Genomic DNA, 19757 nt, shown 5'->3' on the forward strand with positions numbered 1-19757 from the left:
ACAAGCAAACAGACCACTTAGAGACTTCTGATTTTCTGCATAGGTAGCCTCCCACAATGGTCAATGGCTGCTTGCCCATCAAAGCAATATGGATTCTTTACTAAACAACAGAGATCAGAAGCAAGAAATATCTCCAACTTAATTAGGTACCCTCTGCTGACTGAATTGTTGCCATTAGTCTTACTCTGTTCTATCCTTTTCTTGACAGTGATTTTCAACCTTGTTTAGCACAGACCTTATTTGCTACCTCCATCATTCCAAAAGCCTACACACTCAGTAGACAACCTAAAGAAAAGGGGAGACTTTTCTCTATCTGCAATTTATATCTACCTCTATGTGTTAGCTTGAGCCTCTAAGAAGTAGCCAGGGTTTTAAAATGAAAGCTTACTTCCACCACAGAAGCAGTATAAAAATGTCTACATCTAGTCCACAGAGATCTAGTCCTGCAACCCTGATCATATGATTTCAAGTAAATCCCCAAAGAAAGCCATTTTTGTCTCCTCCAAAGCAGCTTGAATGCTTCCAAAATGTCAGAGCTTCTCCAGGTGCAGATGGTTTTTGTGTAAGTTTTATTATGGTCACTACTATGCTTAGAGGCTTCAAAACTATAGAATAAAAAATAACCTCTTTTGCCCTTCTAAACACTGAAAGAAAGAAAGAAAGAAAGAAAGGGAAAACACACTAGCTAAATAGCTTCATAGGTCTTTTCCAGGAAAGACATCCAATTATATAGACTCTGATTACTGGTAATAACTTGGAAGTCTTAAGAAATTTAACAACTTCAGCTCAAAACAATTAAATTGAACTGTTGATGATACAATCACCCCCTAGACTCAACATAGCTGCAGATGCAGAAAAAGTGAGAAGGCTTACTGATTCATTGTCCCTTCTGTTCCCAGTCCCCAATGCCAAACACATCAGACAGCAGATATTAAGAATTTGTTAAAATTAGAATTCACAGGAGAAGACTTTTTTCAGTGGCAGGATTATTACATTTGATTTTTCAATTTTGAATCTTGGACTTTCCAAACCCATAGAACTGATAATATAAACATATAACAATAACTTTCCATTCCATGTATGTATGTATGTGTTTCATTTATGTAAGTCAAACATGAAAATTAGGTATTCAACTAATGGCCAGTGACTTCAAAGTCATTTGGGGAATGCAATCTTTTTATCAATAAATCTTTTCTATTAAGAATATGAAGGTTTTCTGGACAAGAACTTATTCTCTACTATTATTAAACAACCTTAGTCACATATATTTCCTTCATGTATCAATGGTTTGAACTTATAATCAACTTGGAAAATTCTTAAAAGGGACCCTACCCCTACCTTGAACACTGCATTAGAATTCACAGAGGAAACTTTCTAGCTCTCAGCAATGCATATCTATCAAAAGAAGCTCTAAGCAAAAGAAATGGAGTTTGTTGTACGAACAGTGTTAAGTCATCATGTAATGAAAATGTAAGCAGTATACTTTATGTCATTGCCTCATAGAGCAATGCCTCATAGAGCATACACATTGCTACACGTGCTTTCAGAGTAGAAAGCCGCCTTCTAACAAAATCTGCATGGGATATCTTATGATTAAAGAATATCACTGGTGAAGGAATGACTGAAGGAATTAATGGCTTAGTTTGGCAAGATTAAGCCAACTCTTCCTGTGATTTTTTTCAAGACAATGAGATACACTGAAACACTTCTTATTGGTCGGCAAATAAATCTCTGTGCTATGACAAATGGAATTTCAACTAGTGGTTGGAGAGATCTATCCCTTTCTTTCACAAAACCACTTGTAAGATGAATACATTTTCCAAGTTCTGAAATAATTTTTTTCTGAGAAAAATAAGAGACCATTATGCTTAAAAAAAAATATCACTCACAGACTCCTTTCCCATCTTCTTTTGTAGCCGTGTTTGCCACTGAACAGCTTGCATGACAATGGCTTCCCATCTTCTTTCAAGATTTACAATGATCAGTTGCATGGGCTGGTGGTCTGCGTTCAGATTGCAAGTGTCCCGGTCATCCAGAAGATGCTGGCACAATCGCAGGATGGAGGCCACTCCACGTCGTCGCTGTTTGATTTCACCACAGAGGGACTGCAACACAGAAAGGGCTTGATCCGTGGGTGTTTATAAAGCATAATTCCCCCCAAATTGAAACACCTACTTCCACCATAATTTCAAATTATAGTGATATTCTTGGCTATGAATAAGACAAGAATGGCTCTGGAGTTGCCTTTAGATTGGAGACCGTCTGTTGATACCCAACTAATGTCAAAGAATTCAGCTGCATCCCACTCTTCTTCCCTTTTTTTCAATGATTTCTCCATCTAAAACGTTGGGTCCCACCTGGACACCTAGGTGATTAACGATTTATAAATTAATGAAATTTAGGTCATATGAATGCCAAACAGATTGACCTGCTTTAATTCCACGTGACAGGAAACACAAAAGATAGAGAAGGGCTCCAAAAGGAAATGGAAATTTTCCAAACTTACTCCTAGATTTTTGAGGCCGAAAGTTTAGTTTTCTACTGGCTGGGAATAAGTTAAATAAGATTGCAGAGAAGTTTCATACCTAACATCTATTATTGGGGAAAAATGGATAAGCAACATTTCTCTTCCGAAGCTTGATTAACAAAGCAATAATGTTCTGAGAACAGAAATTAGGATACTGGATTATTACTGCACTATTTGTTGGTTGCTGTTTCATTTAATAGACATTCACACAATTTAAGAAGGATATGCATGCATCAAAATAGCATTTTGCCCCCAGAAGCATTTGTATTGCTGCAGTGACCCTAAGCTGAACGATTCAAGCAAAATAGTGGGTACACATGTCTAAAAATATTATATCTTTTCTTTGCCTACGGATAGTGTGTAAGTGATATTCTAATTCAAAGCCTTCAGGAGAAATGATGATTATATCCACAAACATCACCGAATTACTAATCTCCTTCTACTGCTACAATTGGACTGTTCTAACAGTTAACAGATTGCTTATTAATCAACAAGGGTAAACAAGACAATGCAATTTCATTTAGTGTGAGAGTTTTAATGCCTAAAAGTATTTGTGCTTAAAATGTTAATCTAGATAAGGCTTCATTAGTAGAAGTCTTAAAATGATTAAATGCGGTTCATTGAAATGTGCACAGAGTGGCAGTAGATCAGCAGGTGGACATTTCATACAGATGTTCCAGTTACTGATATAATACATGCAGTAGCCATTTAAATGACCCTAGCTCAGTAATAGCTGAAATTCTATTATTTCTGTAATGAAAGAACACTGTACCTTTAATATTTCTGAATTTTAAATAAGGTGAATGACAAATTCCCAAACCTCTATTTATGGCAAAATATGACTAGGAATTTTATTATTCAATTTATACCAGTGCAGCATTTTTAGTTATGTTTCCTGAACTTACCCTTATTTATTTTCCTAGCATTCATTATTATTTTCCTACATAACTCCTGATATAACCACCAGGTCTGACAGATTTCTTTACTGATGCTATTCATTTGTTCAAGGCTGAATGAGGAGAAACCCCTAGACATTCAAAGATAAAACTTGAGGGCCTATCAAAGCAAAAAGCATTGTTTCCATCTCCTCCCATCCTGCTAACTGCCCCCTCTTAAATACATTCTCTCTCTCTCTCTCTCTCCCTCTCTCTCTCTCTCTCTCTCTCTCTCTCACACACACACACACACACACACACACACACACACACACACACACACAATTTGCTCTCTTGCTCTAGAACTGTTGAGCAAGTCAAACTGTCAAGTCCAATTAATACCTGCCAAATTTTGATCCAATATTAACACTTCAAGATAATAATATAGCCAACTGAAATTCATTGAAATGAGTCCTATGAATATGAATATTGAGGATTTCTTTGTTTTGTTTTGTTATACATTTGTTAACAATAAAGGGTTAGAAAAATCAAGAGTGATATTTCCATACCATAAAATTGGATATTGCAAAACTCTGTTTGAAGTTGACTAGACCAGTAACTGCATTCATCTAGCTAGCAAAAGGTCCCCATGTCTCTTAGCCAAATGAAAATTTGCCATGGACAGCACTAAACGTATGTGTGTAGCTAGCACAGCCACATTGATAACATTTACAAAGTAGCCCAAATAAGCTTCATGCACCTTAAAGGCATTTTTGAAGTTCTGAAACAGGGCATGTGAGATCACTAGGGGAAATTTTCATAAACGTCACTGGCCATAATCTTTTTATGAGTATCTAGAATACACCCAGTATTTAAGTATCCAGATGAACCCCAACCCACATCTTAATGTGAGTCAGTCCAGGTAAAAAACTGTGAAAGCTGTTTTTGATGTTCAGTATAGGATTTTATTGAATGTTGACATTCACTACCTAATTTTGGGATCTTCACAATTCCACAGGTTTTTTTTCTCTTACTTTAAATATCTAAAGAACTTAGTCTACATTCTGGATTAATAATTTATCCTATATGTACAGTGGGAAATAACACGACTTTAAAAAGGAGGCAAAAATTGAGAATTTTAAATGCCAACATAATTTTTGATAGTTTTTTATATCTAGGAGATATAACTGATAAAATAACATTCTTCTACATAAATGAGTTTCCATGACAACCATTAAAATATACATATTTATTTATAATCACAAACACATACTCAATAAAACCAGTGCATTTTCTGGTGATGTTTCTTAGAATCAGTAGTTTATGTTATTTCCATGATAAACTATGCACAGAAAAATGTTAAATGTAACTACACAGGAACAAATAAGTATTGTAACTACTCCTGGCTTACATTTTCAGAGAAAAGTACTTTTAAACACAAATCCAAACTAAATAACCTAAGTAAGGCACTGAAATAAGATAAACTCATCCCTGCCTCTTAGACTTCCTCAAATGTGCATTGTACCTTCTGTCTGCTAGGCAGTGGTTTATGCATGGAGGCTTCAAACAGGAGCAAGTTCCTGCTCCTTCTCTCAAGGAGCTGAAGTCTACTGAAGGTGGACTATCCACAAATAAGCATGGTACCAAGAGTAATGTAGAGAGAGACCTGTTAACAGAATGTTTGTGCAAGTTGTTTTTGGAGGAGTTGGTGAAATCTCCAGGGAAATAATGGGAACCAGATGGTCCAAGCTGAATGGTTGTGGTTATAAAGATAGAAGGTTCAGGAAGCAAGTAGCCTGGGGCAGCGGGAGCACCTAGTGTGTTAGGGAGAAGAGACAGTGAAGCAACTGGATAGGAAGTAATTAACAGAAAAATTTGTAATGTTTTTCATTATTGCCAATTCTGAAGCATTTTCCTTGATATCTGATGAGATATGCTTGATTCTCAAGCATAGTCATATTGCCTTCACAGAAAAGTATAAAGACAAGAAGAGTAAAGGAAATTTATTTTTTTTTTAATTTTTTTGATGTTTATTTACTTTTGAGAGAGAAAGACAAAGCATGAGTGGGGAAAGGGCAGAGAGAGAGAGAGAGAGGGAGGCACAGAATCTAAACCAGCTCCAGGCTCTGAGCTGTCAGCAGAGAGCCCGATGTGGGGCTTGAACTCCGAAACGGCGAGATCATGACCTGAGCTAAAGCCGGTCGCTTAACTGACTGAGCCACCCAGGTGCCCCGAGTGAAGGAAATTTAAAAAGAAAGAAAAAAAAAACCCACTAATTATCAGTATGTCTAAGAAAGCGATTCCAAATGTTTTTGTATTAGTTGTCCTATTATTTGGTCATTGTTAGGCAAGGTCTTCTTAGAAGACTACCTCTCAGTATGGAGGTCATTGTCTTACATCACTTCAGAATCCAATTGGTGGAATATAGTTTGGTGTGCTACTTTTAAATTTCTAATCTCTTATTTTCTTTATTTTACATTTCTATTCAATTTCCTCATGTTATTAAAAAGGCAGACTTGCTATAAGAAGTGTAGAAAAGTAAAAATCAAAATTTCTAAGTCATTGTTTTCCTTTACAATAATCGGATGTCCAACCTTCTAAACACATCTTTTTCGACGTGTTACAATAGAGTTGCCAACAGGCTGAAGGTTTTTCTATCACACGTATAAACGGTCTGGTTTTCAATTAATCAATGGTGATGCAAAGGATGTTTTTGGTCTATCTTGCGGGGGGGGGGTCTTTTATTTATTTAGTTGTTTGTTTGTTTGTTTATTTTTAACATTTTTATTTATTTTTGAGAGAGAGGAGACAGAGTATGAGCAGGGGAGGGGCAGAGTGAGAGGGAGACACAGGATCTGAAGCAGGATCCAGGCTCTGAGCTGTCAGCACAGAGCCCAAAGCAGGACTTGAACTGGTGAACCACATGATCAAGACTTGAGCAGAAGTTGGACACTTAGCCAACTGAGCCACCCAGGTGCCCCTATTTATTTATTTTTTTAATGAGGGTTTTTCTTTCTCCCCTCCTGCCATTCTGTCAGACTTTTTGACTGTTTAAGCCACTCTATTATTAGCCAAATGTGATGTAACATCCTTTTTGACATTGGCTTCAGTTTAACACTATTAAAGGTAAGACTTCCAATACTGATACTTTGTTTTTCATTATATATTAAACATATGCATATATACACGCATATACATACATATATTGCATAATATTACACTTACTTGTATACCCATATTCTTGACCTTAAATAATAGTGTCATCTACTATCACAGAAGGATATAAATAAGCTTACAAGAAAAGAACTACAATTAGACCAAAAACCAAACCACACAATAAGTAAAACAAGAACTAAATAGAGAAAAGAGAGATGAAGAGGAAAATAAAAATTTTAAAATACCAAAACTAAGCAGAAAAAAAATCTGTTTAAGAAACTCCAAAGCAATTTGTGTCTATATCTCTTACATAATTTTATTCAGCAGGTTAATGTAACATCATTAAATAGGTCAATATTAACAAAGTGACAGGACATTAGATGATCTGTCAACTAAAAACTATTTATGAAGCAATTCCATTTATAAGAGCAAACATAACTTTATTTTCTAGATTGATCAAGTTTTTAACAATATCTATTGAGTAGGCCCTCTCTGTAGTAAGCACAATAAAGAAGTTTTAACCTGCATATATGACACATACTTGCCTTCAATCTAGTTGGAGTGAGGAAATAACAGAGAGAGGAAAAAAGTAAAAAAGACATGCAAGTTCTTCTGGCTTAAAGAGTCACAAGTAAATAGCTCCACCTCTTTGTTGCAAGGGTCCCCCACACTTTTTCATGTTGTCTTTCCTTTTTGCACTTTCTGTATTTTACCATTTTAATTTCATAAGGTGGGAAACTGTCTTCTCTTAGTCTGCTACCTGTAACCAGATTTGTAGAGCAAATATTCTCAGAGACTTCTCCAGGCCAAGTAGCACTAGCATCACCTGGAAACTTGGAAATGCCAGTGCTCTAGGGCCACTCCACCTGTTCTGAATCTGCAACTCTGGGACAGGCATCAGTGAGCTATGGTTTAACAAACACTATATGTGATTACAATGCACGCTGAAGTTTGAAAACACTGGCCTATGGAAACAGAGTAACTTAGTTTTATAGATAAGAGAATTAATCCAATTGAGCAGATTTTTTTTTTTTAGAAGTATAAAATAGAAGTTACAATTCTGTTTCTGGAGTCACATTGTTAGCCAAGAGCCTAGAGACCACACCAATGGTGCTCAGTTCTTTTTTTAATTGTTACTGAATTACTGCCAGAAAAAGAATCAATCAATCAATGAATAAGTCTTTTTTACCAGAGATATCTTTATCTTATTAGTACGTGCTTGATGATCTTTGGAATTTTCAGTATAATTATTAAGCATGATGATATGTTAGGTTGTTTGAATACTATATTTGGGGATTTTTCTCCTTTTAATCAATTTTATCAAAGAAATTATTTAGTAATTAATGACTCCAATACATGTGTCATTGTGCTAAAGATGCTTCTCTCAGAAAGTGTATATAATAAAACAAAACCATGATGATTGTTCAGAAGGTACAAAGCATCAGATGCAGATAATGTTAATGCTACAGCCATTGTCTAACAAGAACATACAGTATGTGGGGAAAATTAGAGGCAATACTGGTACCTCTATGAGCCTTCAAAAGATGCTTTTCACTGGTTGGTTCTGGATTATTATTTTGGGGCAAGGATGCCAAAGATAATATGAATGGTATTTCTTACAGCAATAAACATTTGTTGAGTATCATCTATGTGCTAAACACCACACTTTTCATTATAGGTTGGAATTAGTAAGTAAGGGGAATATAATAAGATGTGGTACCTGTTTTTAGGTGCTTGTTATTTGGCTGTAAAGAAAAGACTCTCCCTCCTCAAAGTAAACGTTGACTTAGGGGATGAAAAGATCATTACTAGCAGGAGTATATAGATTAAGGTTCATAGACCTAGTACTATGTTAAAGTTGCTGAAGATCAAAAAGGTGGAGGGAAAAGAGGTCAGGCATTACAGTTGGAAGAGTCACATAAGAAAGGTCAAGAAACTACAATTTTGGTAACATTTTAAAACAGGATGGAAGTTCAAGTGGTCAATGATGATAATCATAATTCAATTATCCATGCATCCATCCATCCATCCAACAATCCAAATGCACGTATTGAGTGCCTCTTATGTACCAGGCACTGTTCTCAGGGATGGGGATATAGCAGTGAGCAACAAGAGTTCTGCTTTCATAGAACTTAAATTTGAATTTGTGTGTGGTGTTGGGGGGTAGTGGTAAGAGGCTGGAAATAAAACATAAATAAACCTACAAGAAAATATCAGATAATGATGAGATATAAAATAAAATAGGGTGAAATGGTGGAAAGTGGTGGGGGTTACTTTAAACTGGATAGTCAGTAAAGCTTCTTTGAGGGGGTAACATCACATAATAAAACATTTAGATATAGAAACAACATAACTTAGTGTTCTGATGCTGCAATAATTTAGACAAGATAATGTTTGTAACATGGCCAATTTAGGCCATAAAAAGGCATATTTTATGATTAAGTATAGGATATTAATGATTAATGATTGAATGCTTTCCAATAAAGTGGAATTAAAAAGATCTTGGTACAATTAAGTCAGAAAAAGCATTTTCAATAAAAGGGGCTGGGATAATTGCATATCCACATGCAAAAGAATGAATTGAACTCCCCCACCTCACATCATATACAAAATTAAATCCAAATGAATCATAGCCCTAAATGTAAGAACTAAAACTAAAATTGGGGTGCCTGGGTGGCTCAGTTGGTTAAGTATCTGACTTCAGCTCAGGTCATGATCTCATGGCTCATGAGTTGGAGCCTCACATCAGGCTCTATGTTGACAGTTCAGACCCTGGAGCCTCCTTCTGATTCTGTGTCTCCCTCTCTGCCCCTCTCCTGCTCACACTCTTGTCTCTTTCTCTCAAAAATATGATAAAAACATCAAAACATTAAAAAAAAGAACTACAACTAAAAACATATGAAAATAAAACATAGGAGTAAATATTCATTACCTGGGGATAGGCAATGGTTTTTTAAATAGGACACCTAAAGTAGAAGTGACTTCTGACTTCTTAGGCAGTGATTTCTTAGAGATACCACCAAGAGTACAAGTGACTTTTGGACAATTTAATCAAAATTAAAAACTTCTGCTCTTCAAATGACACCATAAAAAAAATGAAAGAACCCACAGAATGGGAGAAAATATCTGAAAATCCTATATCTTATAAAGGACTTGTACCCAGAATATATAAAGAACCCTTAAAACTCAACCATATAAAGATAAGTAACTCCATTTTTAAAATGGGCAAAGTATTCAATAGACATTTATTCAAAGACAACATACAAATGACCAATAAACATATGAAAAAGTGTTCAATATCATTAGCCAACAGGGAAATGCAAATATAAACCACAATTAGATACTACTTCACCCACACTATGATAGCTAAAATAAAAAAGACGAAAATAACAACATTGGCAAAGATATAGGGAAATTGGAATTCTCATACACAGTTGGTGAGATTGCAAAGTAGTGCATTCATTTTGGAAAATAGTATGACATGGAGCAACTGAGTGGCTAAGTTGGTTAAGTATATGACTCTTAATTTCAGCTCAGGTTATGATCTCACAATTATGAGATAGAGCTCTGTTTAGGGCTCCATGCTGGGTGTGGAGCCTGCCTAAGATTTTCTCTCTCCCTCTCTCACTACCCCTCTCCCACCTCTCTTTCCTATCTCTTTCTCAAAAAAAAAAAAAAAAATAGTATGACATTTCCTCAAAAAGTTAAACACAGAATTACTACATGATCCAGCAATTTCTGTCATAGATAAATACCCAAAAGAATACACAAAAACCTTCAGACTAATATTCATAACAATGTTATTCATAATAGCCAAAAAGCATAAACAACACACACACACACACACACACACACACACACACACACACACACACACACATATATATATCAATGGTTAATGGATTAAAAAAATGTAGTATTTTTTGGCCAACTAATCTTTGACAAAGCAGGAAAGAATATCCAATGGAGTAAAGACAGTCTCTTCAGCAAATGGTGCTGGGAAAACTGGACAGCAACATGCAGAAGAATGAACGTGGACCACTCTCTTATACCATACACAAAAATAAACTCAAAATGGATGAAAGACCTCAATGTAAGACAGGAAGCCATCAAAATCCTCAAGGAGAAAGCAGTCAAAACCTCTTTGACCTCAGCTGCAGCAACTTCTTACTTAACATGTGTCCGGAGGACAACAAAAGGAAACAAGAAAAACAAGGAAAACAAAAGCAAAAATTAACTACTGGGACCTCATCAAAATAAAAAGCTTCTACACAGCAAAGGAAATAATCAGCTAAACTAAAAGTCAATCAACAGAATGGGAAAAGATATTTGCAAATTAAATATCAAATAAAGGGTTAGTATCCAAAATCTATAAAGACCTTATCAAACTCAGCACCCAAAAAACAAATAATCCAGTGAAGAAATGGGCAAAAGACATGAATAGACACTTCTCCAAAGAAGACATCCAGATGGTGACAGACACATGAAAAAATGCTCAACATCACTCATCATCAGGGAAATACAAATCAAAACCATGATGAGATACCACCTTACACCTGTCAGAATGGCTAACATTAACAACTCAGGCAACAACAGATGGTGACGAGGATGTAGAGAAAGAGGATCTCTTTTGCATTGTTGGTGGGAATGCAAGCTGGTGCAGCCACTCTGGAAAACAACATGGAGGTTCCTCTATTTTAGTTATTAAAAATAGAACTACCCTAGACCCAGCAATTGCACTACTAGGCATTTATCCATGGAATACAGGTGTGCTGTTTCGAAGGGACACATGCACCCCCTTGTTTATAGCAGCACTATCAATAATAACCAAAGTATGGAAAGAGCCCAAATGTCCATTGATGGATGAATGGATAAATAAAATTTATACACACACACACACACACACACACACACACACACACACACACACAATGGAGTATTACTCGGCAATCAAAAAGAATGAAATCTTGCCATTTGCAACTACGTGAATGGAACTGGAGGGTATTATGCTAAGTGAAATTAGTCAGAGAAAGACAAAAACCATATGACTTCACTCATATGAGGACTTTAAGAGACAAAACAGATGAACATAAGGGAAGGGAAACAAAAATAATATAAAAGCAGGGAGGGGACAAAACAGAAGAGACTCATAAATATGGAGAATAAACAGAGGGTTACTAAAGGAGTTGTGGGAGGGTAGATGGGCTAAATGGGTAAGGGGCACTAAGGAATCTACTCCTGAAATCATTGTTGCACTAACTAATTTGGATGTAAATTTTAAACAATAAAAAATAAAAAATAAAATTAAAAAATATGAAATACAATAAAATAAAATTGTTAGAATGCATCCAAAAAATGTAGTATTTTTTATTCATACAATGGAATATTATTTGACCATAAAAAGGAACAAAAGGGGCACCTAGCTGACTCAGTTGGTAGAGCCTGTGATTCTTAATCTTGGGGTTATGAATTCAAGCCCTGTGTTGGGCATAGAGCTTACATTAAAAAAAAAAAAAGAGGAATAAAGTACTGATACATACCACAACATAAATGAACCTTGAAAAATTATGCTAAGTGAAGAAGCCAGACACTAAAAGGCCACATAATTGTATGATTCCACTTATATAAAATGTCTGGAACAGACAAACGCATACTATGTATATTAGTGGTTTCCTTGGGTTGCAGTCAGTGGGGGATAAGGAATGACTGCTAATGGTTAAGGGATTTCTTTGGGGACTGGTGAAAACATTCTGAAATTAGATTTTATGGTATGTGAATTATATCACAATAAAGCTATTTTTTTAATCTCTTGGTAAGGCCAGGTATATATTATTAGCCACATAACTGGTAATAGAATCAGAGAATTTACCACACATACATTTAGGGTGTGTCATGACAAGAGATCTTATGATATTACTAATAACATTCAGACATCACAGTTCTGCAACAGTGAGTTCAAACACATATTAATACACTTAAATAAAGGCAAACTTAGAGCTTTCATTTATTTTTTTTAAAGTAATGGCTATACAATTCCCTGGGATAGAGTCATAACTGCAAACCTATAAATCTCAGTCAACAGATAAGACATTCTGCTATATGATAAAAATAATACAGTGCTGTTTTTAATATAGCTGTCCTACTTCTAGAAATATCATAAAACATAAACAGAAAAGTATATATAGAAGAGCATGGATCTGTTAAAGGAGTTGAAGAAAATGTAGAAATTAAAGAATGTTAGTTAAGTCTAATTACTGCAGTGGTGAGTTTCATGCACGATCACACATCTTATGAAAATGTAATCCATTGTGTTGTTGGTGTCCACATGAAAATGAGAAAAGTGACATATCAGATGTACTTCATGTATTTTACCAACAGTCATTCTAAGTTAACTATATGTATGTGAACCTATAAGAAGTCTTTTAAATGTTATGTTCTCCTCAAATATTTAATCAAGGATTTACTTGATTGCAAAATAATAGCCAACAATCATTGAATATTATTAAATTGCTAGAGCACTATTCTTAGTATTTTTTTAGTTTTCACTAATCTCATACACTAATGACAAACATTATTTGTGTATTTCTTTCTGCTATGCATTCTTTAGGTATTTTATATGTATTCGCTCATTTAATCCTCACAACAGCACTATGAAATATATATTATTGTCATGTACCTATTTTACAAATGAGGAAATGGAGACACAAGGAGGTTAAGTAACTGACCAAAGATAACACGGCTAATAAGCAGCAAAGGCAGGATGTTACCCCATGCAACTTGAATCCTGAGCTAATTCATAAAAAAACTATGCTACATTTCCTTTCTAAAAGACCTGAAGAGGCTTATAAAATGTTTCCATTTTAAGACTGTTCCTGTCCCTTATTTCCAACCAGAAGTGGCCACAACCATAAAGTTATTGTTGATAAGAGAGCCAATAATGTACTTCAGTATACTTTTCATAGGTGTCTCTTATACCCGTTTCTAGACCTAAGTTAAAAGTTAGTAATCTATGGGGTGCCTGACTGACTCAGTTGGTAAAGCATAAGTCTCTTGATCTTGGGGTTGTAAATTCAAGCCCCATGTTGAGTGTAGAGATTACTTAAAAATGAAAATCATTTGGGGCTTTGGGTGGCTCAGTTGGTTAAGTGTCCAACTTCGGGGGCGCCTGGGTGGCGCAGTCGGTTAAGCGTCCGACTTCAGCCAGGTCACGATCTTGCGGTCCGTGAGTTCGAGCCCCGCGTCGGGCTCTGGGCTGATGGCTCAGAGCCTGGAGCCTGTTTCCGATTCTGTGTCTCCCTCTCTCTCTGCCCCTCCCCCATTCATGCTCTGTCTCTCTCTGTCCCAAAAATAAATAAACGTTGAAAAAAAAATTAAAAAAAAAAAAAAGTGTCCAACTTCGGTTCAGGTCATGATCTCACAGTTCCTGAGTTCAAGCCTCGCGTCGGGCTATGTGTTGACAGCTCAAAGCCTGGAGCCTGCTTTAGATTCTGTGTCTCACTCTCTCTCTGTCCCTCCTCCCCTTCTCTCTCAAAAATAAAATAAACATTAAAAAAATAAATGAAAAAAAATAAATGAAAATCTTTAAAAAAATAGTATTCTGCTATTCTTAATTCTTCTTAATTCTAGCGTGGTTGTGAGAGCAGAGATGGAAAAAACACAAATTCATTTACTGAGCAAATATTTATTGAGCACCTATTGTAATGGGCACTGTTCTGAGTGTTTGAGATGCGTCAGTGAACAAAACAGACAAACTTTCTACCCTCAAGACCCTCATATTCTAGCAGACAGTGGAGGATAATCTTTTTTCTGAGAAAAATGTAAATTAAATACATAATCAAAAAGAGATTGAACAAAAGTAAGAAACATTTATTAGGCAAATGATTATCAGAGTTCCCAGCAAAGGTCAGCAGATCTTTTGGTCTTGAGAGCACCATTCTTGAGCCAATTATGTGCTTACCTCAACTGTATCTAGTGTATAGTGTTGCAATTAAGAATTTCCATCCAGAAATTGTAAAGGGGTAATTCTTCAAAACAGCAAAAAAAACTAAAATACCTCAAGTGAGGTATGAATGATGAATTGCATATTTTAAAGGAAATATGGGCAAATGACGTCTGCATATTTTAACTGATTCCAAACTTAAAAGACAGCGTCAGCCAATATAGGAACTCAGCTCAGTTGCGAACCCTGGGACTTAATCTATATTGAAGCTAAATATTCTATAAGCATGCAGTGAAGTGCAAAAAATAGCAATTGAAAAATGACACGATTAAATGGCACGACATGCAATCATTTGCTCTCAATTATATCAATGTATCTTCTTCATTTCTAGGAGTCAGGCAGAAATATTGTTTTTTAAATGCCTCTATTAAATTGGTCACCAATAATAAAATAGATGAGAGTCCTAATAAGCTCATTTACATAACATACATCATACACTACAAAACTATTCTCTCCAAACAGTTTTGCTCATAGATTTGTCTCCTGGTTGTCATGAGTCTTTGCTACATTAGCAGATTTCAAAAGCATAATACTGCCTTCAGAACCATTTGTAGAAAAACGTTTATGAAACTTTTCTAGTTAACCCTTGGCAGGATCCTTATTGCTAATTATGGAAAAGGTATTGATATAATATCTTGGCTGTCACATTTTATTATGGTGATGGTAGAAGCAGAATCTAGGTCTGACATTTTGGAAATACCACCTAATTGCAAGTTAGAAACACAGAATGACAGTTTTAAGTAGATTATAACTTCTTTCAAAATAACACACGGGTTTATTTAATGTAAAAGCTGGATTTTAAAAATAGCATTAAATACCCCTGAATTGGTTTACTAAGCACATCTCTATCAGCTCCTTGAAGATGGTCTGGGATGTGTGCCAAAATAGTTTCAAAATTGTACATGACAATATAAGTCTAGATTCTAACACCAAATGATTTCTTATAACCATTTAAAATCAAAATATTTCCAGTGAGTGCTTCCATTTTTAAAAAAAATCATCTCCTCTCTGTTCATCGAGGCAGCAAATGAGTGAGGTCCAAAGTCAAGTTACCTTAACTTTCATGGCCTACTTAATTTGACCTTTGACCTAGAAAAAGCTTTTACTTTTTCTTGCAATCTAGTATCCTCTCACTTGGATACTAGATTGGATCACTTAGGGCCACCAGGACTATTGGTTAATACTATAAATTCTTGGATGAATGGTGTCATCAAGATAAAAGCTAATCAGTTTGTTATAAACATTCATTTAATTGTACTTTTCATGTGTTGAAAAACATTAATTATATTTGGAAAGGAGATTCTATTTCTGTTGGCTATTTTGTTAGCTGTGGACCAAAATATAATAACCATTTTAGAATTGCAGACCTTGCTTTGTTATTCCATAAAAACTGTTGCTATCCCTGTGTGGTATTCTTTAATTTTTTTGTGACTTTCCCTACATTAGGTTAAGTACTTTTAAATATGTTTGTTTTTAAGAATCAAGCTCAGTGGTCGTGTGCTTAGTTCGTATTCACATGTAATTAGTAATATGTTATATACTTCCTTTTGTAAATTAAAAACACTATTAAAATTCCAGACATACAAAACAATATGAAGATTAAGTTACTCTAAAGAAAACTGTAATAGCTTACAGATTGCTTGTATCATTACTAAAATGCTGGTATCTATTACAGAGTCTCTCTGGAATAAAGAATGCACTTTTGGCAATAATCTTTTAAAAACATGTCCATTATTGTTAAGATGCTAAACTAGTCTGCAATTATAGAAAGGTAACTTTTAGCAAAAAGGGGGAAAGGGTGATGGATATAAATGCAACTTAGCTATTATACTACAAAATACCTTTTCTTAAAATTCCACAATCACTCTTTTCATAAGCAGATAAGGTATTAATTGCCATTTAGTTCTACATTATTATATTTTGAAATCTATTTACAACACCCACTGTGCTTTTTATCTCTTGTTAGATTCCATGGGAATCATTTCAAAGTAATTCTGGGGAATGGATAAAGGTGATTTTCTTCCTCTAGGTTCTCTGTTGATCCCAGGTACCTGAACTCATCTTCGTTTTTAATGGATGTTGGGTATTCACTAGCCAGGTCAAAGGAATATTCAAGTTGGTCTTGAGGAAAGGAAGAAAATAATTCTATGTGACAAGGTACAGCACAATACATCCATTAGGCCAAATCTACAAAAGAAGGATCATCATAAAGACCACACTTGAAGAATGAAATAGCAAGGAAAAGCAAGGAGAAAGAAGGAAAGTGAGAGAACACAGGAGCAAGGATAACCTGGGAGGAATTCCCAGGGATAGTGTGGAACACGCAGGAGAGGACAGATTACTGAACTAACTGGTTTCATGACTTGCTCAGCTCTGTTGCATGGTATTTTCTAGCTCTCTCATTCATACATTTGACTCCTTCTCTCCTCTATCAGACCCTATTTTCCCAAATTTATCTCTGAGTAACATAGTTTATTTCCTATGAAGCCACTCTTGGCACTTGTCACAAAGCTCGGAGTGTTACTGGAAGTAGAACAGCTAGGAATTGGTATTTTAGGGAAGTATTACTGTTATTCCAGAATCCTGCAGATGGGAAATAAATGAATTCAAGAACACGTGGGACACAATAAGAATGCAGGAAGAGAGTTAGGCTTTGGGGAATAACAACACTAAAAAGGAGGAAAATGATACTAGGGACAAAAAGTCAACACTAGAAAGATCCTTCTGTTTATTCATTTATTCCTCCCTGACCTGGAAGAGACTGAGGTATAGACAGCTCTACAAACTTCATATTTCTGATTTTATTTTTATGGCATCTAAATAGGACATTTTCCTGTGAGTTTGGATAACTAGGAAATTGCTTCTTAGCTCTTTTCCTTTGCTTTTGTGGTGGAAGCCCAGGGCAACTTGACTCCTTCTCGCCAGTTTTCAGTATTCCCAGATGTGCAGTAACACTAACCACACTCTCAGGATCGTTTAGAAGTTTAACTAATATATAACAGCAACACACTCTTCAACCATTATATTAGGTAGTAGAGAGATGCTGACTCAATATTAGCCAACTGGTAAATTGCTATAATGATTATTTAGCTCAAAGCAATATTCCAGAACCACGTGAAAAGGAAATGTAATAAGAACTTCATTCTTTAAACACTCCCATAGCTAAAATAAAGCAGAGGTCCAGGAGAATTTTTTGAGAGCATTTTCCTGAATAAAGTTAGTTTTCCTTTTAGAAGGATGATGTTTTAATTTCTTCTGAGAAGAGTTACCACATCTCTCTCCTGCTGGCTCCCCAAAACATGAATGAGTATATTGGGGGGCAGTGCCCTCATTCACCTCATCTAGTATTTTGGCAGCAAGGCAGAATATATGTCATCAGGGCATGAAGGTGTTCTAACTAAACATCTGAGAAGCAACTTGGACTGAGGGGAAAAAAACACAACTTAGAGTCTTTGCCTAGTTTGGCAATAAGTAGCTGTATTATCTCAAGTAAATCATATAACTTTTATGTGCCCTCCATATTCTTTCTCTAAAATGCAATGATTCTTTAGCATTTCACATCTTCTGGCATCAGATTATGACATAATCTTGTTCTGTTATGAGGCAGGAAAAATATCAGTCTATCTAAGACAGACTTCTAAAAAATAATAAAATACAACTTTGAATATTTCTCAAATCAGTTGCAAGTTGACTCTCATCTACTCTAGTGAACTTGTAGGAGTGAAAGAATACTAATTTCATTTCGTCTTTCATTTTTATTTATTTTTCCTTTCACTGTCCTGAACTGTAGGAAACTAATTGGGCAAGTGCTTTGTTGCAATCACTTGTATGAATCAACCTTGCTTGGCCTCAGATTCTGCTCATGTATTCTGCTCATGTTCTAACATATTCAAAGTCTAACTCCAAATATCTTTATAGTGAGAACCACATGCCTAAGCAAAGCACACAAGATTGAAAATTTTAACTTCCACTGTTACGTTTGTGAAGTTTTGAAGTCCATTGCACCAGTGTTTTACTGAGAATTAGGATGGCATGGTTGAATGGATATCCATTGGCTCTCTTGGTGGTAATCTTGGCTGACAGATAAAGGAGTGAATGGGTCTTGAAACATCCTTCTAATTCCTAAAAGTCATTTCTCCTGTCATGACTGAAGGGTAATAAAGAAGGACATTTTGAGAAAAGGAGGAGAGCTTGAGGGGAAGGAAGAACCTGGTTTACCACCTATCCTGTACTTTTCAAAGAACTTCTAACACCAGACCCATTGATCTATTTTTACACTTATCCTCATGACATTAAATTCAAAAAGAAAGAAAAATATCCTTGGGGAAGAGAATGCAATATTCTGAATGTAAGGGTATAAGTTAGGATTTAATCAACAGTTTAGAGCATCAGTGAAATTAAGAGAGATAACTTAGGCTATTTTTTTTCCAGATGGGAATAATGATTTATGCCTCCGTCCTATCTTAGAGAGGTTTGGGGAGGATTAATGAGCTAATGTCTCTAAAGCTCTTTAAGCTCCTCATATGGAGGTGCAACATAAACAGAAGGTGAAAAATGATAGCAAACTATACACTGAGTTGAACTTCCAGAGCAAAGCCCCTGGAAATGAGAAGCTGTTGCAGGTCAAGATGGTAAGTCTCTGAATTCCAATACCAGAGGAGTCTTGGTTTATTGTCATATGTATTTTTAACACTATTTAAAATAGGACTTGATAGTATTAACAAGCATTTCTACATTTCTTGTCAATCACAATGTCTGTTGTAATGATCATTTTTTTAAATTTTCAATCATCAAATAACATAGACTTATTATCTCTATTTTATAGAGAAAAAATTGAGTTGTGAAAATTGCAAAGACATCAGTATTAATTCACATGAAATCATTGGTTTGGTATTATTGGACTATGGCCTGGATTAGGATTCAGGAGATGTGGGCTGACATCTGGCTCTGGTTGGGTAGTTATTTAATTTATCAGAGACTTGGTTTTTTCTTCTTCGGAATAAGAAGGTTAAGCTAGCTAAATGATCTCAGGTCCCATCATGATGATCTGCAATCTGCTAAGTACTTCTTAAGTATCTAGTGACTCTAAAGTACATTGCCTATGGTACTATGAAGGGTATGCAAAACAAATACTTTAAGATGGTTCCTGCTTTTAAAAAGTTTATACTCTTGGGGCGCCTGGGTGGCGCAGTCGGTTAAG

The 19757-nt window shown here is 35.5% G+C and overlaps 1 protein-coding gene across 6 annotated transcripts in view; it reads right to left on the bottom strand.

Annotated features, from left to right (window-relative positions):
• Positions 1-19757, bottom strand: part of AKAP6 (A-kinase anchoring protein 6) — a 493633-nt gene that overhangs the window by 62637 nt on the left and 411239 nt on the right. For all 6 annotated transcript variants that reach the window (XM_025919741.2, XM_086709961.1, XM_086709963.1 and 3 more), the window contains one exon: positions 1890-2105. In XM_025919741.2, coding sequence (XP_025775526.1) covers positions 1890-2105 — 216 coding nt within the window. The remainder of the gene's footprint in view (positions 1-1889; positions 2106-19757) is intronic.

This window comes from Puma concolor, chromosome B3 (genome assembly GCF_028749965.1).
Source record: "Puma concolor isolate L17-30 chromosome B3, mPumCon1.1.hap2, whole genome shotgun sequence".
NCBI classification, from domain to species: domain Eukaryota; kingdom Metazoa; phylum Chordata; class Mammalia; order Carnivora; family Felidae; genus Puma; species Puma concolor.